General features: G+C 35.9%; 1 protein-coding gene across 1 annotated transcript in view; it reads left to right on the plus strand.

Moving 5' to 3' along the window:
• Positions 1-584: 584 nt before the first annotated feature.
• Positions 585-25,358, plus strand: part of SPINK5 (serine peptidase inhibitor Kazal type 5) — a 75,901-nt gene continuing 51,127 nt past the window's right edge. The window contains exons 1-5 of the mRNA XM_047866275.1: positions 585-639; positions 2,138-2,163; positions 6,038-6,165; positions 8,093-8,165; positions 24,081-24,208. Coding sequence (XP_047722231.1) covers positions 585-639; positions 2,138-2,163; positions 6,038-6,165; positions 8,093-8,165; positions 24,081-24,208 — 410 coding nt within the window. The remainder of the gene's footprint in view (positions 640-2,137; positions 2,164-6,037; positions 6,166-8,092; positions 8,166-24,080; positions 24,209-25,358) is intronic.

Genomic DNA, 25,358 nt, shown 5'->3' on the forward strand with positions numbered 1-25,358 from the left:
TTGTACATGAGTCCATGGCACTGAATTGAGACACTTCAAAACATCTGTGTATGGAAGCAACAGCTTCTCTCACTACAGGCAACTTTCTCCAGATGTGGGAATCTGTAAGTCTCTGACTAGTAGGGTAATCCATCTGTCTTTTTCCCTCCCCTCCCACTTATGAAGGGAGCCCAGTTAGAAACATGTTTGTCTGAAAAGTAATGTGTCTGGTCTTGGTGAAGAATTCAGTTCTTAGATACTAATAACCGTGGAGTATTAAACTTTAATGACATTCTTGGATTCAATCTATCGCTTTTTGGGGGAGGTATCATGAAAACATATTAGAACTGTAGAAATAAACATTATCGGTTCAAATCTGCTCCCTTGACAGGATGCTAAAGGATGGAAACTAAATTGATGTGGTGTATTAAGTCTAGCACGACCTTGAACAACTGGTTTTATAATGTTGCTTGTTGTTGTGGGTGTCACCAGTATTTGCCAGTATATATAAAAAGTAGGCTGCATCTCCACGGGTTCAGTCTTAGAGCACCAGCTGGTGAGCAATGCACGGAGCAGACTTGTAACCAACTTACATCATCTTCAACATGAAGATAGCCACAGTGCCAATGCTTCTGACCCTGGCTCTTTGCCTTATACAAGGTAAGCAATTTGCATGTAATCTAAGCCTCTTGCCACACATGGTAAAGCCCTAGGCAGGGACTTGTCTCCCTCCCCCTACTCCTGAAATGTGTGTTTGTATGTATATATGTATGTGTGTATGTATAATCTTGAAATATCTTGCCAGACAGAGTTTTGAAGGATTACATATGTGGCTTAATAAATAACTATGTTGTTATCTTTAGAAATGGCAAGTAGTTTGACATAATCTGAATTTTTACCAATGAGAAATCCTTCTGTTAATTCTTTATTACTTCTGAAAAGCTAATAGATTCTTCTTCATCTTCCCGTAACCAACTACATCAATTCATACTGATAGGAATTATGTATGTAGTAGATATTTAAAATGTAGATGTACATTTCATATACATATATATATATATATATATATATATACACACACTATATATAAACAATTAAAAATCAAATTCAATCATCTATTCCTATTTTAAAGTAGCAGTGCCTTCTAGTATATTTTATTTTTGTATTACCAAATCCTAAATGGACTGAGAGCACTCTCCTAAAGGGTAAGAGACTTTTATAAGAAGTGAAAGGTAAGTTTTTGCACTTGCTATTTGAATTTGAAGGAAACATGAATTGCCTAGGCTCAATCTTCTCTGAAGCATTTGCATTTTTTAAAAGAAAATCTCAGAGATGAAGAGTCTGGAGATTATTATACATAAATGATGCCACTTTCCTAAAATAAGTGTGTAGGTACAAAAGGGAGTCTGTTGGGACGCCTGGGTGTCTCAGTTGGGTAAGCAACCTACTTTGGCTCAGGTCATGCATGATCTTGCTGTCTGTGGATTCAAGCCTCGCACCTGGCTCTGTGCTGACAGCTCAGAGCCTGGATCCTGCTTCAGATTCTGTGTCTCCCTCTCTCTCTGCCCCTCCCCCGCTTGCCCTCTGACTCTTTTTCAAAAAATAAACATTAAAAAAGGGGGGCGCTGGAGTCTGTTAATGAGAGTATAATAGCCTGGGGTTTTAATTATTCTTAATTTTTGTCAGATCTCTAATTCTTGTAGCTGTAATAAGGAGGCAGAGTTGCCAGAATTCAGAAAATTTAATTTTATGTGTATATATGGTATAAACTTTACGCTACACTATACTTTTAAATTATAATTGCTGTGATATACTTGGTATTTGTTACATTATAATTTTAAGAGAGGTTTCTCATACTTTTCTGTGAAAGGATCTTTTTGAAATCAGATATTTTGAGGGGGTAAGAAAGTATATGAGTATTATTTTCCAAAGTAATTTAGACTTTTATGAGTGACTGGACCTCTGTGAGTGTACGTGCTGATTTCTTGGTGCAGTGCCTTCATTTTATTTGCCATCGTAAATTTTAATGTGTTCAAAAACAATTTGTGGTTTTATAACATATTGCCATTAAAATAAGCAAGACACTGCACTGAGTGAATTGTTTGTTTATTGAATAGTTTACATTCCCTTAACTTTGGTTTCTATATTTTTGTCCCAGATGCTGCCAGTGAGGGTGAAAATCAGGTTAGTCCTGCTTTTTCTGTTCATTGAATCCATTCCAAGATCTCTAAAGAAAAATGATCTGTGGCCAACACCTTCACGTTAATAATACAGACATATTATACTGATAGGTACTAATAGCTTTTGTTAAAAACAGAAACAAGTCTTTATGAAGGAAGACATGAATCATACAGACGCACACACACACACACAGACACGCATATCAATGTACAAATGATGATGGATGTCTGCAAGAGGCAATCTAGCATGCTAAAGGAGTGCTTCAAAATTCCATAAACAGGGGCACCTGGGTGGCTCAGTTGGTAAGCTTCTGACTGCTGGTTTCGGCTCAGGTCATGATCTCACAGTTTGTGAGTTCGAGCCCCAGGTTGAGGTCTGTGTTCACAGCACAGAGCCTGCTTGCGATTGTCTCTCTGCGTGCCACCCCCCCGCCCCCCACCCCCGCGTCTTCTCTCTGTCTCTCTCCAAATAAATAAACTTTAAAAAAATTCCATAAACATACCAGTGAATTAGTATTGTTCAGTTTAACACCTGAAAAAGTAACAACATACATAGAAAGCTGAAGTGAATGCTCTTGTGATTATTGCGTATAAAGGGGTTGTCTGTACCTAGTATATATTTGTATATGTATGTCAGTGTATGTATTTCATTCAGTTAATATTTACTCAGCATCTACCATTTGTCAGACCCTGTTTGAGATGTTGGAGATATTGGAAAGTAAGGAAACAGACAGGAACCCGGCCCTTGTGGAACTTGCATCTTAGTGGAGAAAAACAGACAAGTTAATGAGTCAATTAATAAAATGTATAGCACATTAAATAATGATTAGTGTCACAGGAAAAATGAAGTAGGATGGAAGGTAGGAATTTCCGGGGATGGAGGTAGTATCAGTTCTTCTTAGGATAGTCAAGAAGTTTTCTCTAAAAACACAGCATTAAAACAAAGATCTGAAGTCCAAAGCCTGACTCAGGGCTCTGTCTCACCAACCGTGACGTCATGACCTGAGCCAAAATCAAGAATGAGACACTTAACTGATTAAGCCACCCAGGCACCCCCGGTAGAAAATTTCACCATAGTCTCTATTATGTCATCTAAGTTTGCTGTCTGAGGAGAGGCTCAGAAACCTCTATAGAATAAGTAGGGTAGTAGAGTAGAGTAGAAAAAACTTGGATTTGAAGGAGTCAGAGAGCATGCTCACTTGCATGTTTTATACTGGCAAAAAGAAGAGTATTGTATAAATATCACTGTGCATGAAGCCATAATTTGCTTTTTCAGACTCTATGATAATGGGTGGTGATTTCTGATAGATATTTCTATTTTTTAAAAAAAAATTTAAATGTTTTTATTTTTGAAGGAGAGAGAGAGAGAGAGAGACAGAGCATGAGCAAGGGAAGGGCAGAGAGAGAGGGAGACACAGAATCTGAAGCAGGCTCCAGGCTCTCAGCTGTCAACACAGAGCTGGATGCAGGGCTCAAACCCACTAACTGCGAGATCATGACCTGAGCTGAAGTCGGACGCTTAACCGACTGAGCCATCCAGGCAATTTTGCAACTGGGACTTTGTACAAACTCTATTTCTTTTAAAAATAAATTTAGCCACCCTTTATGTTGGCATAGGCAAGAAGAACACAAAGAAATAATTATGTCTCTGGAAATATTTCTGATAGCAATCTTTGTATATTTTGTCAGAAATGAGAAGTATTGATTTAATGTTTCTTATGGTCCTGGAATTTTTATTTTCCAAATTCAGTAGCTTGAGTTCTTGACAGCTCCAGAAAAGCATGTTGAATGTTATAAACATGACCCGGAACAGCACAGAAAATGACTGTAGTCATCTGCAAGGATCTTTACCATACATTTAAATTTGTTATCACAGAAGGGTTATTATAGTCAAAAGCACCTTGTTAGTGCCCTAACACAGAATGGAGGTGATGCCAGCTCCTGGTGGATTGTATTATGATGTTGGAGGAGAGACAGTAGAAGACAATGAGCTATGTCAGAGCCAGTAAAGGAAAGAGCTTGGCCCTGGAGGGCTTTAGTTTTTCTGAGACAGTGGAGAAGACGTGAACAACAACAATAGCAAAACAAAACAAAATGAAAACAAGCCAAAGGCTGTTTTTTCCAGGGAAAAACCCACCTCCTGCTTTTAATTTTTATGGCCTTTTTTCTGTTTGCCAAGAGAATCCATTGGATTATTTCACAACTCAGAAAAACAGCATTGAGTTCTATCTTAACTCACAAGGGATATGTTTCTATCACAAAAAATACCAAGCTCTTCTCTCTATGACAAAGTTGCATCTAGAATTTTGCATTTTTAGAATCAGTTATGTCTGGCAAGCTAAGCAGTAACTTTCCATGTTGGCATAAGATACTGTAGAATCAGAGGCTCTTGGGTGGCTTAGTTGGTTAAGCGTCAGACTCTTGGTTTCGGCTCAGGTCATGATCTCACAGTTTGTGAGGCTCACAGAGCCTGCTTGGGGTTCTGTCTCCCTCTCCCTCTGCCCCTCCAGTGCTCATGCACACACTCTCTCTCTCTCTCTCTCAAAATAAATAAATAACCTTAAAAAAAAAAAAGATACTATAGAATCAGAGACTACACAGAGCTGAAGCAGCCCAGTCATCAGTCAGTTGCCAGAAATTATTACTGTGCTACTCAGATAACATCACTGGGTAGTGATAATCATTTTCTGAGGTATTTTGGTAGGTCACCATTAGCAAAATTTCCCAGGGCTTGTCTCTGATATTATTTATTTATTCCTCTTCTCCATTAATTATTCTGCTAGTGCTACCAACTGCCTCCCATGTTAAAGAAGCTAGGTGAAGTACATCATTATCCATTAGTATCCATTAGATGGTAAGCACAATTCAGGCAAGGATGCTCCTGCCTCATTGCTCTATCCATGCACCTAGCTATATACATGGCACTTAGCAAAGTATATTAATATTGTAATGACTTTTTGTTAACTGATTGAATGATTATTATAAAGATATAGGAGGCTGGACAGAATTCTATGATCACTTCTTTTGAAGAGGTTGTATTTGTCAGAGTTGGACACAAAAGCATCGTTTAATTTTTTTTCTTATGTAAACATGTTGAGGCAGTATTTTTTTTGGCAAAATCAAAACAAAAAAACCCCAGAGAACTTACATTCTAAAGGCTTGCTCAAAATACCTAGTGGATTTTCTAAACTGATAGCAAGTATGACATATTAAATTAGTACTGTATGAGATAGTGCAAATGCACCATTGATTTTAAGTTCCTAGAAAATAGTGACACACAGAAAGCCTTCCATGAAATATATTGAATTAACCTTTTCAGTAGTCTTTTCATGTTCCTTTTGACAGCAATTATTATCGACCTACTGTGTGCTGGGTATCTTATATGCATCATATTCCAATAATAATAATAATAGCAACAATAATAATAAAGGAGGAGGAAAGGGGGAGAGGAATGTGATTATTGATTATTTACTATGTATCAAGCACCTTTGAATGTTTCACATACTTATAATATTTAATGTTCACAAGACATATGAAACGTATGAAATTATATCCTGTTTTTACAGATAGGGTAAGTTAGCCATTGAGAACTTAATTTGAGAAGGCTATTGGGCTTGGGAATGACAGCCCTGGAATATGAGGTCAGGTCTTTCCATTTTACTCATTGTTTTAGATGAATGCTTATTAAGTGGATTTTCAATCCCCAAGGGACAATCCAGTCATTATTTGAATTCATGTTATTTGTGTCAATTGAGTGATTGGCTTCGATAGAAAGCAGGTAGTGGTCATTAAATAATATTGCTCAAGGAAGTTCTTAGAAGGTAAAGCCTTGGTTTTATGAGCTTCAGTAAACACAGTTCTTTAAATCTTTTCCTTAGGAAACATGCCATGAATATCGGGCATTAATGAAAAATGGAAAATTATTTTGTTCCCAAGATAAAAAACTTTTTCAAAGCCCGGATGGAATAGCATTCATCAGCAGGTGTGCCACATGCAAAATGATACTGTGAGTAAAAGTTCTCGTTCTTTTGAGTGTTTGAGTTAACAGCTATTCTCTGAAATAGTAAATGTATTCTTTTTATATCCCATCAAATGTACTTTTCTAAATCTAAATGGTTAAATAAAAATGCTTAGCAGAAGTTGGATAAGTACCTCCTACCTGGAAAGATTTTTTTTTAACTTTTATTTATTTATTTATTTATTTATTTATTTATTTATTTATTTATTGAGAGAGAGAGAGAGAGAGAGAGACAGAGAGACAGAGAGAGAGAGAGAGAATGCTAGGGAATGGAAGAGGGGCAGAGAAAGAGGGAGAGAGAGTCCCAATCAGGCTCCATACTGTTAGCACAGAGCCCTGCGTGGAGCTTGATCTCAGTAACCTCGAGATCATGACCTGAGCTGAAATCAAGAGTTGGACCCTTAACTGACTCAGCTGCCCAGGTGCCTCCTGGAAAGATTTTTAAATCGCTCAAATGGTATTCTAAAACATTCCAGAGGGTAGAGGGTTAATACCTTATGTAGCACTTAATAGTCTTTTGAGGATATAGTTCCAATTTGAGTTTCCTGACTCTGGGAAAAAAGAATTCTTAGTTGTGTTAAGCCCTGACTCTGTGGTACCCTCAGGACTGAGAAAAGCCACCACCACCACCACCCTGCCCCCCAACCCTGGGAATGATGCCAAGCTCTCCTTATGGCAGCCAAACAGTAGAAGGCTTTAAGCAGGACACATCTTGCACCCTGACCCTGTGAGCTGCCAGTGTCTGTAGACACCTAGGATTACACTAGGATGAGAAGGTCTAAAGAATTAATTTTATTTTCTACATACCGGCAGCTCAGAAAGGGTGAGTGTCCTGAAAGTTTACCAACATCTATGTAATGCTTCTTAACTTGACTTCCTTCTCTTTGATGACACCCAAAGGTGGAAGAAGGCTTGTTATCAATAGAGAATCCTCAAATCAAAGTGTTCTATTTTGTTTTTGAATAGGGAGGTCATCTTTAATTTCTGACCACCATCAAAACTTCAACACTGATACTAAGCCAACACTAAGCTGATCCATTTAAGATAATTACGTTATAATTAGCTTTTTAAATGCTAATTAAATCTCAGGGGATTTAATTTGACATAGTCAATAATATTGGGATAATGAAGCCATGATCACACATGCTGCTGCTAGTGAAGAAACTGTGGGAAGATGAAGGAAAAAGATCAAGATTTAGGTGGGGATGGGGGGAGACCTATGGCAAATTATTCTCTTGAAACCTGAATGTAAACTAGCAGTTGTATTAGTTACTACAAAGCTTCCTCCTTGTTACATAGGATTGTCTTGACAGGAGACTGAAACTATGAACCTAGTACATTTACTGAAAAATAATTTAAAACAAAAGTAGAATGCCTTGAGACATACAAGGCAGTTTATCTCTTTGAAGTCATTCACTCAATTATTATTTTTATCACTTAAATTATGTCGGAATAAACACGGTTTCTTAATCTAGAAAGGAAACTATGCAAAGCATAAAAGCTATCCTCAAATTTCTGAATTTTCTCTGTGGGACCTTAGAGTGTAGAACCAGAAACAAACAGATTTTGCTTCAGTGTGAACATGGTCTTTCAAAGAGACTATTCCAACAATGGCAGAGATGGCTTTTAGAGTTGGTGACCACCTAGATGTTGAAAGCACTGAAAGGGGTGGGGGAGTAGTCATTATGCAGTTAAAGGTAAAGATTCTTGCCTTCTGTGGAACCATATCTGAGATATTTTTCAGTACTGAGGAGACATTTATGGTACCTTGGCTCATTTCTGCGTGTACCTCACTTCCGATATACCTGATTGAGCTCAGGGTAAGAGTTAAAATTAAGTTTGACATGTATGCTATTATCCCCCAAATTGGGAAAACATATCTAAGCAAGCTATGCTCTTCCTTGCTCTCTTCCAGGGAAAAACAAGCAAAATCCCAGAAGAGGGCTAGGCATTTAACAAGAGCCACTCAGGCCGCTGCCCCAGAAACGGTGAGATTATTTGAAGTCAACTTGTCATATTTACTTTCAAGATTATGTTTGACTATTTAAAACTATTTGTTTATTTCCTAATTACTAGGTCATACCTGTTGTGAAGCCAACTACTTAGGAAGGGAGGGAACATGGCTTAGTCCAGGGGTGGGCTAACTATCTGGTACAGCTTGTCCCTATGCCCAACCCATGACCTAACTCTCAGAAAACATTTTGGGCACTGACAGACGCTAAGAGGTGGAGTAAGTGAGTGTGATGTCTGCCTTCCATAGCCATTTCTCATTCCTCCTGTCCTGTCTCGGCTTCACCAAGAGCCTTCATGGAACTATTAGAACTAAGTTCAAATCTCAGAACTCTTATTTATTGCCTATGTCACTTGGACAATTTATGTGTCTCTGCGTCTCAGTTTTTTCGTCTGTGAAATGGAATGTGGACCAAATGAGAAACTAAGTTTAAAAATCCAAGTACAAGGTTTAACATGTGTTAGCAGGCATCTGATTCCTTTTCTTTGTTTTTTCTTTCCTTCTTTTATTTCCTACTCATGTTTTTTCTGATACCTGTAGTTTCCCTAACTCAACTAAAGTTGCTTGTTTGTATCTATTTTGTAGATTGGAATACAGGCTAATATTTGTTTGAGAAAAGTGCTCTGTGGTAAAAAAAAAAAATTTTTTGATAAAAAATCAAATAAAATGAAACCATACAGCTTCCAGCCACCACACAATGATTTCACTTTTTATTTTTTTATGTATACACAATTTTTGTATTTCTACAAAAAAATAAGAATTCTAGACCCAGATTAAGGGAAATTTCTAGGGTACACTGTGTCACAGTAAGTTATTGACAAAGCTGGGGTTACCACTAGGAATCCTGACAACTCATATCACTATAGATCTCCTCTGTAGCTTATTTTCCAACATCTTCTTTCTCCTCCACTCCTGTCCCTGACACATAATTAAAATGATCAGTCAGGGGAGGCACACCCAAATTGCTGTAACATCCCTGGGCTAACCGAGCTAAAATTTTCCCTGTCAACGTTACTCAGGTCTGTCTGAGAATCTTAGCCTCCACAGTAAATCTAGTCAACCAAATTCTTTGCTTGAACTCAACCAATCTCACTTCCAAAACAATAACACAGTCACCACTCAATTGGTCAATCCCTGAAAATCCTTTATCTGAGCAAAAGCGAGCTGCTTCTGTGCTCTGTGAAGTCTGTGGAGATCAGAAAGGTTTACTGGTAAGTTCCAATTCTGCCCTTACTGGTCACATTTAGAGAGAGGCTCCTTCAGTAAGATCTACTCTCCTCTACCTTCTCTTCCCCATCTTTCTCCTTCATGAGAAACTAATCAGTGATGTTTTAAAATATAAAATACAAGGAAATACAAACCAAAAAATGAATTATACAAACATACCAATTTTAACAAAACTATTTCTAAATATTGCTAGTCAGATGTTTTCACATGTAGGCATATATTTGCTGAATTTTAATCAAGTAGGATTTTTAAGAAATAAAATTTTGGAATTTGAAGACATTATACCTTTCTGTTATCATTTTATGCCTGAGTTATAATTTTTACCTCTTAAGTTCTTATGGTTACTTTTTTCCCACCGAGGAAGGTACTTATAAATTAAGGTAGTTCATATTTGTCTCTGGGCCTTTCAGATAATTTCTGTTTAGATTTTTACTTATTTGTGTTTGAATCAGTTCATGTAATTACACTGTTTTTGTTGTTACTTTCTGTCTACTATAAGAGAGAAAAATCTACCCACTTTTTGTGCTTAGATTCCTCCCATCAAAAATCAACCCTGACACTCACTTTCAGAATAAGGTGCTCTTCCAGTTCAAGAATTTTCCTCCTACAGAAATCCTTTCTCTCTTGCATCATCAATTTCTACTTCACTAGTATGTCATTTTTTTCACTTTCCAACTCTAATATCCAGTCCATCTACAACTGTCATTGGTGTTGCCTCCAAAGTATATCCCAAGTATGACTCCTTTTTACCATTTTCATTTCTACCACCCTCATCTAATTCCTCTTAATCTTTAATGTATTTGGTCTGTGTAGAGACTTTATTTTTTAATTGATTGATTCATTTATTTATGATTTAGGTTGCCAACTGTGTAGGATATTAAGTTCATATGTGTGTATGTATGTGTTCCTGAGTTCCTAGATGAGTTCATTGCTTTAATAACTAATAAGGCAGGTCCCCTTTCTTAATTCATCTTTTTCAAAGTTGACTTACCTATGTATAGACCTATATTTCCCCCCTATATTACAAATAAACAGTTTGTTCAGTTTATGAAAAAATCTAACTTGAGTTTGGGAACCCAAAGTGATTAGGGATACGAAGAATTTATAAATTAATTTGAGTAAATTGACTTTTTTAAAATGTTTATTTTTAAGAGAGAGACAGAGTGTGAGTGGGGGATGGGCAGAGAGAGGGAGACACAGAATCTGAAACAGGCTCCAGGCTCTGAGCTGTCAGCACAGAGCCAGGTGTGGGGCTTGCCCTCAAAAACCACAAGATCATGACCTGAGCAGAAGCTGGACGCTTAACCGACTGAGCCACCCAGATGCCCCTAAAATTGACTTTTTATAGTAGTAACTTGACCAACTCAAGAGCACAGAATACCTTATCATTACTTCATAATAATTTCTGTGTACTTCATGAAATCTATATTCTCCACAGAGATTTTTATGATTTTTGCTAATACCTACAAAATTTGTAATTTTATTGCTATTTTGATTGGTATTTTATTTATGGTTTTTCTTTCTGGTTATTGCTGGTATAGAAAGATTCTTTTGATTTCTACAGGTTAATCTTACACTGAATAGCTTTATGGCATCTTCTGTTAATTCTGATAGTTTATCTATTAATTTTATCATTTTTTCTTGGTAGTTCATCACATTATCTGCATAATAAGAGATAGTAGGTGTTTCATAACTTCCTTTTGCATTTCATCACTCCTTTATTTCTTTTTCTTTTCTTGTATCATTGGCCAGGATCTAGAATTCAAAAGTTAAATAGTAGTGATGATAATGAACATCAAATTGCCCTCTCTTCATATATTAAAAGGAATATATCTAAAGTTTCTCCACTAAGTATGTTTACTGTAGGTGTTTTTTAAAAATTTTTTTTTTCAACGTTTATTTATTTTTGGGACAGAGAGAGACAGAGCATGAACGGGGGAGGGGCAGAGAGAGAGGGAGACACAGAATCAGAAACAGGCTCCAGGCTCTGAGCCATCAGCCCAGAGACCGACGCGGGGCTCGAACTCCCGGACCGCGAGATCGTGACCTGGCTGAAGTCGGACGCTTAACCGACTGCGCCACCCAGGCGCCCCTGTAGGTGTTTTTTAAATAAACTATAGCAGGTTTAGAAAAATTTCTTTCTGTTCTTAATATTCTAAATCTGTTTTGATCATTGTCAAATGCCTTTTCTGCAACTATTGAAATAATTTTCTAACTTTCCTCTTTCAGTCTATTAATGTAATAAATTTCTTGATAAATTTGCTAATGTTAAACTATTCATGTTTTCTTAGGGTAAATCATACTAACCTTAATATATTTTTAATATTTTTAATACACTGTTGAATTATAGTTAGTATTTTATTTAGAAAATTTGAAACTATTTTCCTAAGTAAAATGAGTGTATACTTTTCTCTTTTTAATTATTCTTATCTGGTTTTGAAATCAATATCAAATTACCCTGAGAAGTGGCACTTAAGGCTATAGCTGAATAACAAGGTTAGCAAATCCTTTCCCCAAAAACCAACTATAAATCTAGACAAAATTGACCAAAACAACCCTCATAGCATCTGGAAATTGACCAGTAGCCTATGTCAATCTGATAAGCATTTATGCTTGAAAAACTGCTGAACTTTGATTTAGAACAATGGGAGTCTGTGATGTTCTTCTTAAGGAAACTCCCATTTCACTCTTGTTGTTGGGTTGGTATAGAATGTCCACCAGTTGGGCAGACTATGAGGGTCAGCAACTGCACTGTCTTATTGAAGTAATTTAGAGCAGTGGGCAACAATTATATCCAGAGGTGTTTTCAGTAGATGTCATGATCTTCACCCAGAGTAAAGACAATGGCCTGAAGTGGTAACATGGTTGAGGCAAGCATATTTCTGGCTGGGTCTTCATACATAGGCAGCAGAGAGTAAAGAAAGACCAAGAAATTCACAAAGTCTTCGTTGGCCATAATATTGTGCACAGCACTTAGAAAACACACACGAAAAAATCCCAGTGGAAAGCAAATGCCGAGGTAGATGTAAATGTATTCTGAACTTTGAATGTCCTCCTCAATATACACAGGCCTATCTGTAGGGGATGGAAGCCTTACTAGCTTGAGATGTTTGAGCACAAACTGTGTCTAATCATTGGCCATCTGCCAACCTATAGAGATATGGAAAGAAAAATCTAAAGACCCAATCTTAAAAAAATAAAAACTATAAACATTTTTTTAGCAGATGTATCAACAACTGTACATTGTGGGACAGCAAGAAATCAGAGAGTTAGCCCAGCCGAAGATGCAAATACGCAACACAACAGCAAAAATATTTTTTATAGTGAAATCATTATCCAAAATGTCTAGCCATCAACAAAAATTATGAAATATGAAAATAGTAACTGGAATGTATGACCCCTACTCAGGGGGAAAAAAAGCCAATGGAAACTATCTGAATGCCTCTGGGGGTTAGATTTTGCAGACAAAGGCTTGAAGCAGCTATTTAAAAAGTGTTTAAATAGTTCAAACACTATTTAAATAATTAAAGGAAAGTATAATAACAAAGAATAAATAAATTCACATTTTCAGTAAATAGAGATAGAGACGGAGATAGACAAAGATAAATATCTCAAATAGAAATTCTGGAGTTGATAGCATAACACATAAAAAACTCAGTAGAGAGGCTCAAAAGAAGCTCTGAGGCTGCATAAAAAAGAATTAGTAAACTTGTAGAAAGATAAATAAAAATTAACAATGGAAGTAGAAAAAATATTGGTTAAAAATGGACACAAAGAGTCCCTGAGGTAGTAAGCATGTCAATACATGTGCAATAGAAATACCAAAAATAAAAAAGATCAAATAAACAGAACAATTATATGAAGGAATAATGGCCTAAAATGTATCAAGTTTGATTTTTAAAAACTTACTCTTCACATTCAGTAATTGCAACAAGTCCCAAATAGTATGAATACAAAGAGATCAACACCTAGGCCTATCATGATTAAAATGCTGAAATCAGGAGAAAAAATTTTAAGTGGAAAAAGAAAAATGACACATTGTATATAATGGTTTCAATTAATGACTGGCTTCTCATCTAGAATAATGAAGGCCAGAATACAATGTATGACATGCTCAAAGTACTGAAAGAAAAAAAATGTTTATCCATATTCTATATTCACCAAAATTAACCAATAAAAATTAAGTCAAATAAAGACATTTCCAAATAAGTGAAATTGGAGAAAATTTATTGCCTTCAGACCTGTTTTACAAGTAATAATAGGGTAGTCTTTTAGATGAAAGGAAATGACTTCCAGATGGTAACTTGGATTTATAGAAAGAAGTGAAAAGAACCAGAAATGGTAAACACATGGGTTAAAATGAACTACTTTATAAATATATTTCCCTTATTTTTACCTAGTTTCTTTTAACAATATAGTATTTTATAAAGCATTAACTGTAATGCTGTTTTATTGGGTGTATAGATAAAATATTTAAGATAACCATAGTACAAAGGGGAATAAAGGAAATGGAGCTATATAGGGGCAAAATGTCTATATTTTACCAGAATTAAATATTAATCTGTAATAGATTGGGATAAACTGGGGTGAATATGATAATCACTAGAATAAGCAGCAATAAAATGATATATATAATAAATATGTAAAATCAACAGAAGTATTAAAAAGACATACTAGAAATATTTAACCCAAAAGAAGGCAGTAGTGGAAGAACAGAGAAGTAAAAAGAGTAAGAGTATATTGAAAACAAGCAGAAACATAGCAAATATAAATACAACTATATCAATAATTATACTAAATGTAAATGATTTAAACATTCTGATCAAAAGTCAGAGACTGTTGTTTAATTAACAAAAAGCTACTATAACTATCTCCAATAGATACTCCTTAGATCTACAGACACAGGAGTCTGAAATGAAGAGTGATACCATGACAAGTATAACACTAAAGAGCAGGATTTGCTATACTACTATCTAACAAAATAGACATTAAGTCAAATATTATTGGAGACAAATAGGGACCTTTTATAATTTTATTTTTTTTAATGTTCTTATTTTTATTTTTGAGAGAGAGAGCATGGGCAGGCAGAGAGAGAAAGGGTGACAGAGGATCCAAAGTGGGTTCTGCAGGCTCTGTGCTGAAAACAGCGAGCCCGATGCAAGGCTCACATTCACGAACTGTGAGATCATGACCTGAGCTGAAGTCAGACACTCAACCAACTGAGCCACCTAGGTACCCCAGGACATTTTATAATTTTAAAAGTATTAATACATCAGGAGATATAACAATTATAACTGCTCTTACTCACAGAAGCTTGAAATGTGTGAAACTAAATATGCTATAAGTAAAGAAAGAGACAATTCAACAATAATGGTCAGAAATTTTAATACTCTACTTTTCAAAGTTGAAAGAGCCAACTAGAGAAAATACCATCAAAGATATAGAATACTTGAACAACACTATGAACTAACTGAAATATAGGGAGTATTTCCCCAATGATTGCAGGAGGTACATTCTTTTTAAGAAACAATGGAACATTCTATAAGATATCTATCTCAATAAATCTATTATTTTTTTGAGAGAGAGTGAGAGAGAGTGTAAGTGGGGGAGAAGGAGGAGAGGGAGAGAGAGAGAATCTTAAGCAAGCTTCATGCTCAGCGCAGAGCCCAATGCAGGGCTGATCCCACAACCCTGGGATCATGACCTGAGCAGAAATCAAGAGTTGGGTGTTCTACCAACTGAGCCACCTAGGAGCCCATATCTCAATAAATTTAAAAGAATTAAAATCATACAAAGTATGTTTTCTGAAAAATAGAATTGAATACAAAACCATCAAGAGAAAGAAATTCTGGAAATTCCCAAATATTTGCATGTTAAGCAACATACTCCTAAAAAATTGATGGATAAAAGAAACACTCCTGACAGATACTAGAACACAATTTGAATTGAATAAAATTTTTAAAAACATAGCAATTCGAAACTTAGGCATTTAGCTAAAGCATTCTATAGAGCTCTAAATGCATAAATCAGAGAAGAAAGTTCACAAGTTAATCATCTTAACTTCTGCATTAAGAAGCTTAGAAAAAGAAGAGCAAGCTAAATCTCAACCAAGCAGAAGGAAGGATATAATAAAGACTAAAGCAGAAATCTATAAAATACACAACTTTATTAAAACAATAGGAAAAGTTAATAAACCAAATATTGGTTCCTTGAGACAAATCTTTAAATAAATTGACCTAAAGAGAGAGAGAGAGAGAGAGAGAAGACAATACTTACCAAAATCAGGAATGCAATTTGGGATATCAATATACGCCCTGGAGAAATTATAAGAATTATAGTAGAGTATTATGAATAAATTTGTGCCACAAAAAAGTAGACAACTGACATGAAATGGAAAAAATCCTAGAAATAAATGAATTATTAAAAACTGACCCCAAAATTAGAACATCAAAATACATGTATAGCAAGCAAAAAAATTGAATCCGTGATTAAATCAAAGAAAAGTTCAGACTTTAGTGGTGATCCCCAGCAAATAATGAAAGAAGAAACAGTATCAATATTTTATAGACTCATTCAGGAAGTAGAAGAAGTAACACCAGCCAGTATTATTTTGATACAAAATCCAAAGAAGTGGAGCATGTGGGTGGCTCAGTCGGTTAAGCATCCAACTTGAGCTCAGGTCATATCTCAGTTTGTAGGGTTCGAGCCCTGCATCAGATTCTGTGCTGACAGCTCAGATCATGGATCCTGATTCAGAGTCTGTGTCTTCCTCTCTCTCTGCCGCTCCTCCAGTCTATCAAAAATAAATAATAAACATTATTAAAAAGTTTTTAAAAAACAAAGGAAGATAACACAACTACAGAAAAACTACTGGCAAATATTACTTATAAACGTACATGGAAAAATGTTTAACAAAATATTAGCAAACAGAATCCACAACATAAAAAAGATAAAACCATGACCAAGTAGGAATTACTCTAGGAATGCAAGATTGGTTTAACAACAGAAAATCTATTACACCACATTGATAAAGGCAAAACTACACGATTATTTTAATAGAGGCAGAAAGGCATTTAACAAAATTCCACACTCATTCAAGATAAACACACTCTCTTTCACACACACACACATACACACACACACACACACACACCTACCAATAGACAAAAGTTTCTCAGCTGATAAAGGACATCTATGATAAACCTATAACTAAAATCATACTTAATGATTAGAAGCCAAAGAGATTGAGAAGAAAGCAAAGATGGTTGTTCTTACCGCTCTTATTCAACACACCACTTCTATTCAACATTGAACTGGAGGGTATAGCCAATTTAATAAGCAAAATGTTTTAGTTAATTAAAGACATTCTGCTTGGGAAAAAAACCAATTTTTTTCATTGTAGGAACATGATACTATATATAGAAAATCCAAAAAGAAAATAAACTAGAACTAATAAATGAGTTTAGCAAGATTTCAGCATGCAAATAAATAATGCAAATTCAATTTTATTTCTGTATACTAATGATGAACAATCGATAAATTATTATCAAGATGACAGTTCTCCCAAAAGTAATCTATAAATTCAACATCTTCCCTACCAAAATCCTGTAGCAGGCTTTTTCTTTGGTAGAAATTGACATTCATGAACATTCATGATTCATGGGAAGAGGTCAAAATACAGTATCAATATTAACAGGAGTCGAGAACCTCCATGGACGACTTTCAAGGGTTTAAGACTTCAGCAGAGGAAGCAACTATAGATGGGATGGAAAGAGCAAGAGAACTAGAATTAAAAGTGGAGGCTGAGATCTGACTAAATTTCTACAATCTTGTGATGAAACTTGAACGGATGAGGAGTCACTTCTCATGGATGAGCAAAGAAAGTAATCTGAGCTGGAATCTACTCCTGGTGAAGACGCTGTGAGAATTGTTGAAATGACAACAAAGGACTTAGAATATTCATAAATTTAGTTGATAAAGCAGTGGCAGGGTTTGAGAGGACTGCCTCAATTTTGAAAGAAGTCCAAATGGCATTGCATGTCACAGAGAAATCATTCATGACAGGAAGAGCTCATCGATATGGCACACTTCCTCGTTGTCTTATTTTAAGAAATTGCAACAGCCACACCAGCTTTCAGCAACCACCACCTTGATTATCAGCAGCCATTGATACTGAGACAAGACTCTGAACTAGCAAAAAGATGAAGACTCACTGAAAATTGAGACGATGATTAGCATTTTTTAGCCAAAAAAACCCTATCTTTTAATTAAGGTATGTACATGGTGTTTTTTAGACGTAATGCTATTGCACACTTAAAACACTAGCATAGTGTAAGCATAACTTTTGCAAGTACTGGGAAACCAAAAAATTCATTTGACTTGCCTTATTGCAGTATTTGCTTTATGGTGGTGGTCTGGAACCAAACCTGCCATGTCTCCAAAGTATGCCTATACAAACATTTGGGCTTCAAATGAAATCCTTGAAACAACAGAAAAGCAACTATGGACTGGGAGAAAATTTCTGATTTTCATATATTCATATATTGGGTAAAAGACTTCTATCTGCAATATATAAGGACCGCTTACAGCTCAGACATAAGAAGACAATTCAATTAAAAAGAGCTGTTACACTAAAAACATCTTAATGGCTAGTGCACACTTAAAAAGATGTTTTACATTGCTATTATGTAGGGAAACGCACATTAAAACCACAATGAGGTGCCATTACACACCCACTACAATGGCTATAATCATAAAGACAAAAAAAAAACCCCAAAATGTTTTTAAGGTTGTGGAGAAACTGGAACACTTGCAGATTTCTGGTAAGAGTACTCGAGAATGCAGCTACACTGGGGGCACCTGGGTGGCTCAGTGGGTTTAGCGTCTGACTCTTGATTTCGACTCAGGTCATAATCTCAGGATCGTGGGATCGAGCCCCAAGTGGGGCTGCATGCTGAGTGTGGAGCCTATTTAAAATTCTCTCTCCCTCCCCCTCTATCTGCCTCTAGTTCCCTAAGGGGGGAGAAAAATGCCACTACTCTAGAAAAGAGGTGGTCACTTTCTTAGGTGAAACATCAATTGACCATATGACCTAGCAAGTTTGGTCCTAGGAATCTGCCCCACTGATGTGATAACATAAGTCCATACATATGCCATGCATGTGAATGTTCATAACAGCATTCTTTTTAATAATCCGAAACTAGAAATGATCTAAGTGTCTGAAAGTCCACTGGTAATGGAACAAAATGAGCTACATTTATAGAATGAAATATTATTCTGAAATAAAAAGAAAGTTATGATATGGATGAACCTCAAAAACACTAGGCAAAGTGAAAGCCAGAGTCAAACAATTGCATATTTATGATTCCATTTATAAGAAGTATAGAGGAAAGGTAAATTTATAGTCAGAGAATTCTGTGGTTGCCTAAGGTTAGAGCTGGGAACTGGGATTGACTGTTCGTGGTCATAGTGGAAACCCCTTGGGGTGACAGACATATTCTAAAACTGAGTTATGGTGATGGTTGTAAAACTCCATAAATTAACCCAAAATCATTGAATTATACACTTAAAATTCATGAATTTTATGTTAAGTAAAACCTCAGTAAAACTGTAATTGTTTTTCAGTTTACACGCTTTCTCAATTTTTGGAATAACATAAATTATTATTATTCAATATAAGTTTTCCTCTTAATTTGAAACTTTAGAAAAATGGATTTTAAGGCTATTAGGACTGTGGCATTTTGGGGAGGGATTATCTCAGACCAGTATATCAGTTGGATTAATGCTTTTGGTATGTTCAACTTTTCTTATTAAACAATGGAGACTCTTTTTTATAAAACAATGGAGACTTTTTTTTAAGCCATATCTCCATTTTGGTTTTCAGATGTTTTAGCATATGAATACTCCTAATATGCTTTTATTGTATGTATATCTCAACGTTTACACAGTTATTTTCAATGGTCATTGCTTGTATTTTTTATTTCCATCTTCTCTTTCTCATATCAATTGTACTAGAAATCTATCTTACCAGCTGTTTTTGTTTATCTTCTCTATTGTTTATGTTATCTGTGTCACTCATTCTTGTTTCTTTAATCTTGTTCGCCTGCACATCTTATAATGGATTGCACAATACCTCATTTAAAATTTTTAACTTTTAGGGGCGCCTGGGTGGCGCAGTCGGTTGAGCGTCCGACTTCAGCCAGGTCACGATCTCGCGGTCCGTGAGCCCCGCGTCGGGCTTTGGGCTGATGGCTCAGAGCCTGGAGCCTGTTTCCGATTCTGTGTCTCCCTCTCTCTCTGCCCCTCCCCCGTTCATGCTCTGTCTCTCTCTGTCCCAAAAATAAATAAACGTTGAAAAAAAAATTAAAAAAAAAAATTTTTAACTTTTAAAATTCTATGACCAGGGTACCTACAGATATTAATGATTATCTAAAGATTGGTACTTCAAGTGTTTCCATTTGTCATTCTTTGCCAAACATTCTTTAATTTTCCTCCCTTGCAAAGTTATTCAGTAATACATTCTTTATATTATTGATTTGATTATTTGATTTTTGCCTATTTTAAATTAACTTTGATTTTTATTGACTTTTGGTCAGAGAACATAGATCATATGACATTGATCCTTTGGAATTTCCTAACACTTTTTTAGTGACCTAATAAGTATTCAACTTTTATAAATGTTTCTTATGTCTTGGAAAAAGTGTTTATTTTCTGTGTCATGGATGTAGTTTTCTATCCAAATCTAATGGCTTAAGCATCTTAACTTTTTACTCTTGATCTATCAATTTCTGAGAAGCGCATGCTAAAATCTGTAACTCCAGCTACTGATTTATCTAATTCTTTTTTTTTTTTTTTAATTTTTTAAAATATTTATTTATTTTTAAGAGAGAGAGACTGCCGGGGGGTGGGGGGGGGCGGGCAGAGAGAGAGGGAGACACAGAAACCCAAGCAAGTTCCAGCTTGGAACCCAAGCTCCAGGTTCCAAGCTGTCAGCACAGAGGCCAATGTGGGGCTTAAACCTATGAACAGTGAGATCATGACCTGAGCTGAAGTCACTTGACTGAGCCACCCAGACACCCCTATCTAATTCTTTTTTTTTTTTTTTTTAGTTTATTTTTGAGAGAGAGAGAGAAAGAGAGACAAAGAGAGACAGAGAGAGGGAGGAAGAAAATCCCAAGCAGGCTCCATGCTTTCAGCCCAGAACCCGACGCAGGGCGTGATCTCATGAACTGTGACATCATGACCTGAGCCAAAATCAAGGGTTGAATGTTCAACCAACTGAGCCACCCAGGCGCCCGCTGGTTATCTAATTCTATCACATTCTGATGGTTGTAGTTTGACATAGTTAAAGCCTGTTTAATTAACTGAATGAATACTCAGTGATTACTATGTCTTCATGTTCTGCTTTTTCTTTTACTTTATATAGAGTCCTTCTTTGCCACTTATGATGCATTTTGAACTGAATTCTATATTTTTCGTATTAATATTACTGCATCTGCTCTCTTATTCATTTTTACCTTGTATCCTTTCTTATCCTGTTGTTTTAGTATCTGTGTGTTTTTTAATGTTAACTTTTCTCTTATCATCCATACCTGATTTGATCCTAATTTTTAAAACCCAATAACAAATTATATTTTAACTTGTGTGTTTAGCCCATTTACAGTTTGTTATTTCTGTTTTTCTAGGACTTGGTTCTCCTAATGTTTCATAGTTTCAGTTACCAGACTTTAATAAAAACATATTTTAAAAGTAGTCTCTTCTTTCCAGCTTTTGTGTGATGATGAGTTAAAGGTCGCATATCTATTTTTGTTCTTATTATGACTACCCTTAACCAAATATCCATATTTATAATTATTTATCACTATTGCTAACATCTTTGTTTATTGTCAATATCTGTATTTTCTCCCCTAACATATGTTAGGCTAGTCTGGTTTGCTTAAAATTCCCTAAACCTCCCCCAATTTGTTATTGACCAGATGCTATTTTTGATTTGCTATGTCTATTTCTCTTTCTCTTGTTTTTTCAGTTTTCATTAGTTCTAGAAATGTTCCCTATTTCTTCAAATATTATTGTCTATATATGTTTGCCTCCTTTGGGGGACTTCTAATTCTATTCACCATGTTCTTTAAATTTTTTATTTTAAATTTTGTTTTCCTTTATCATTGCCTTTTATAAGAGTTTCTTGATCTGATTGTCTGGTTCACAAATTCATTAGGTATGTGCACCTATCCTTCTTTTATTCTTTATATTGTTTTATTTATTGCTGTTTAAATATTTCCATATCTAAAACTTCCAGTTTTTTCCCATTATAACTTTTTTCCTGTTTCATGTTGAAGATGTTTTATCTCTCTAAAGCATAGTTACACTCTTGATAAATTATTTTTCTATGCATTCCAATAATTCTGCTTCAACTGATACTGAATATTGCTCACATTACCATATTTCTTTTACCTTGTTTTGCTCCTCATGTATACAAATATTTTTACTCTTAAGATTCCATGATAGCTTTAGTTACTTTTTCTGCTACAGTGAGTGAGATGGTGTTTAAGGCCACACTTCAGGCTCTGCCTCTCCTGTTGAGTGTAAGGATAGGAAAAGGGATGAAGCCCGGATCAGAATGTTCTGGAACCAGTGTTGCTCCTCCAGTTTGTTCCCTACTCCACAGGTTAGAAATCCATCTGTCCACTCTCAGAATCTGTTAGCAATAGGAAGAGGTGTTCTCTGTAGGTTGTGATCTACCAGCCCTTGGAGTTTGGAGGGGGAGGAGGAAGTGGAGTAGTAACTACCTGCACCTGTTCTCATCACCTCACAGCTGGGCTCTTGATCTGCCCTGTCATCACCCTGCCAACACCTGTGACCTAGTATGCTGCCTTTGCTTTTGCTGGCGAAGGGGAATCACAGTGATTGTCCCAAGTTAATAAAATCAATCCCTATCACCCATGCTTCTGTCGTTTCTCCAGAAATGACCTTAGAGAGAAAGCCAGCAGCTCTCCTGCTTTTTCCTTCTACTTCAGCCACACTTCTTGGTGCCTCTTAAACAGGACGATCTAGTTCCTATCACAAATCCTTTGCAATTGTAGTTTCTCTATGCCTGAAATAGTCTTCCCTCAGATCTTCAGTGGCTGGCTCCTTCTCATTAATCCCATCTCACCTCAAATGTTACCTTTAAAGAGAGACCATTCTCGACAGTGTATTTAAAATCGCCACTATTGTGGGTATTGTTCAGTTCATTTTTCATAGCATTTATTATAATTTAAAATGATTGTATTTATGGTCTTTGTCTTTTCATCAGAATGCAAATGAACAAATGAACAACCGAAAAAGTGAAATAACACATAGAGCCATTACTTATCCTGTTTTGCCTCTATTTTAACTTCTTCCTAAACATATGACATGAATAGTTGGGCATGTCCCATAGCTTTTCTTTACTATTCTACATTCTTTTTCCTTTTTTATTGTCTTTCCGAAGTCCTCAATGTCACCTTTGGTTCACAAATTCATTATATATTTGTATCCATTGTACTTTTATTCTTTGTATTGTGTGACATACTAGGTCACAGGTCTATACATTGTAAGTTTTCCGCATTTACATTTAAAATATTTTTGTTATGACAATAACATCAAAAATTTATGTTGCCCTCTGATAACTGAAAAAATACCTAGTGTTATTATTTGCTTTTAGATAGAAATTAAATGCAAGTTAACTTGAGGTCTTCTTTAGTTAACTCATGTCACAATAGTGTTGCCAAATAGGGTTTCTCAAGTGTTCACTTGATCCCCAGCATAAATCTGTAATATGGACTGGGTGTGAATTTCCATTTGTCAGGCAAGGAGGAAAGCGAGGTTCAAAGAGGTGAAGTGAGTGGGTGCCAGGTCTGAGATTCAAACACTGGTCTCCAGGTATCACCTCAAGCTGTTGCTCTCTCCCTGCACAGCTGTGTCCCTAAGTACATGTCATATCACTAGAGCTGAGATTTGGGCATTTGTTCCGTCGTCCAAAAAAGGTTGTTTAGTCTTATTGGCCTGATTGTTTGTGGGGAAAATGTTTAAAATAACAACAAAACAACAACAGTCAATGGTTATGAAATGCCATGCACTATTCTAAGTGCTGGGCATGTATTTATACATTGAAACCTCTTTGTAATCCTAAGAAATTAGTAATATTGTACACGTTTTGCAAGTAAGAACACTACAGCCCAGAGGGGTTAAGTAACTCCCAAATCACAAAGCCAGTATGTGGGAGAGTTAGAATTATGAACCCAGCAATCTGGCTTCTGATCACTATCCTCATCTGTAATGATAAAAACTTTGTTACAGCCTATAGTTACAGAGAGTTTTCATATCCATTATCTACTGGGCCTCATTACTACTCTGTAGAGAAGACAGGCAGGATTTGACAGACAAACAGGAAACTAAATTTCACAGAGGTGCCTGACTTGCCCTACTGAAATCACATAGAAATTCTTTCTCCTGAAATCTAATTGTATCTCTGTTCTTGGACCATGTTTTATTATCCATGACTTTTTTAGTGTACTATAGTCTCCTAAACCTGTTTTGTTCTCCAGTGTAGTTATATTGTTGTGGGTTTAAAATATTAACTCATTTATGTACCTAAGGAATATTTTATCTCTTGTATTTTGATGTTCCTTGATAATGTCTCTTGCAGTTGAATTGCGATGATTTCAGAAAAGGAGAAAGAAATGGGGGTTTTATCTGTACTCTGGATTATGCAGCTGTTTGTGGCACTGATGGGAAAACATACAGCAACAAATGTATGCTGTGTGCTGAGAACGCGTGAGTATCTGCAGCAGACTTTCTCCCTAACGCATGCTCTCCGAATAATTACAGGACACATTTTTTTCTTATAGTCTTTAAAATATCAGTTCATTTTGTGGGAGTTAGCCATCCATAAATTATTAGGACCACTCCTTTTACTATATTCTTTTTTAATTTTTCATTTTTTTAATGTTTATTAATTTTTGAGAGACAGAGAGAGGCAGAGTATGAGTGGGGTGGGGGCAGAGAGAGACACACACACAGAATACAAAACAGGCTCCAGGCTCTGAGCTGTCAGCACAGAGCCCGACGTGGGGCTCGAACCCACAAACTGTGAGATCATGACCTGAGCCGTGGTTGGACACTTAACTGACTGAGCCACCCAGGTGCCCCTCCTTTTACTATATTCTTAGGGAAAAAAATATGTTGTGTCACACTTTATATTTTACAAAGCACTTTTGTGTGTAATTTATCAAATAGTTATCAGTGTCTCTGTGAAGTAGACATCCGATATATCTAGGTACATGCACAGATAAGTACACATGTATGTATACGCACATACATACCCATACATATACATACAGACACCTATCTATTTCTATGTGTCTAGGAGTGTATCTTTTCTCACAGAGAATTATTTAATCATCAAAGTATTTTTTTATTAAATGCTCTGTAATTTATAATATTAGAGTAGATTAATTCAAACTTTTAATATTGAACTTCTTTCCATTTATTTGACCTTTGTCACATAGCTAAAGCATCTCACTGTCCAATATTTTGTCCCTCTTTGATTCTTTCTCCACCCTCAATGCTAGTTTGGTTATCAGTTGTCTTCAGTCAACAAGATGGCATACCTGCTTTTCAGGTTCTGGTTTGTGCCCTCAGTCTTGAATTGTCTACTCTTCAGTTTTTGCAAAAATGTTAAGAACCAGTGCTTGAGGCTAGTAAAGGATATAATAAATATTCGGTCTTCAAGCTTCTGCAAGCTTTCCTTGTAATTAGTATCTTTACCAAAACAGAACTGAATTAAATCACTCTGGTCCCTCACATGACTCCATTTTCAGAGATGCACTCTGAAATTATGCCTTCAACTCTCACCAGTGGCCAACATAAATGAAAACACAAATAGACATTAGGGAGAACAGACAGGCTTTGTTAGATATGCATT

The sequence above is a fragment of the Prionailurus viverrinus genome, chromosome A1 (genome assembly GCF_022837055.1).
Source record: "Prionailurus viverrinus isolate Anna chromosome A1, UM_Priviv_1.0, whole genome shotgun sequence".
NCBI classification, from domain to species: domain Eukaryota; kingdom Metazoa; phylum Chordata; class Mammalia; order Carnivora; family Felidae; genus Prionailurus; species Prionailurus viverrinus.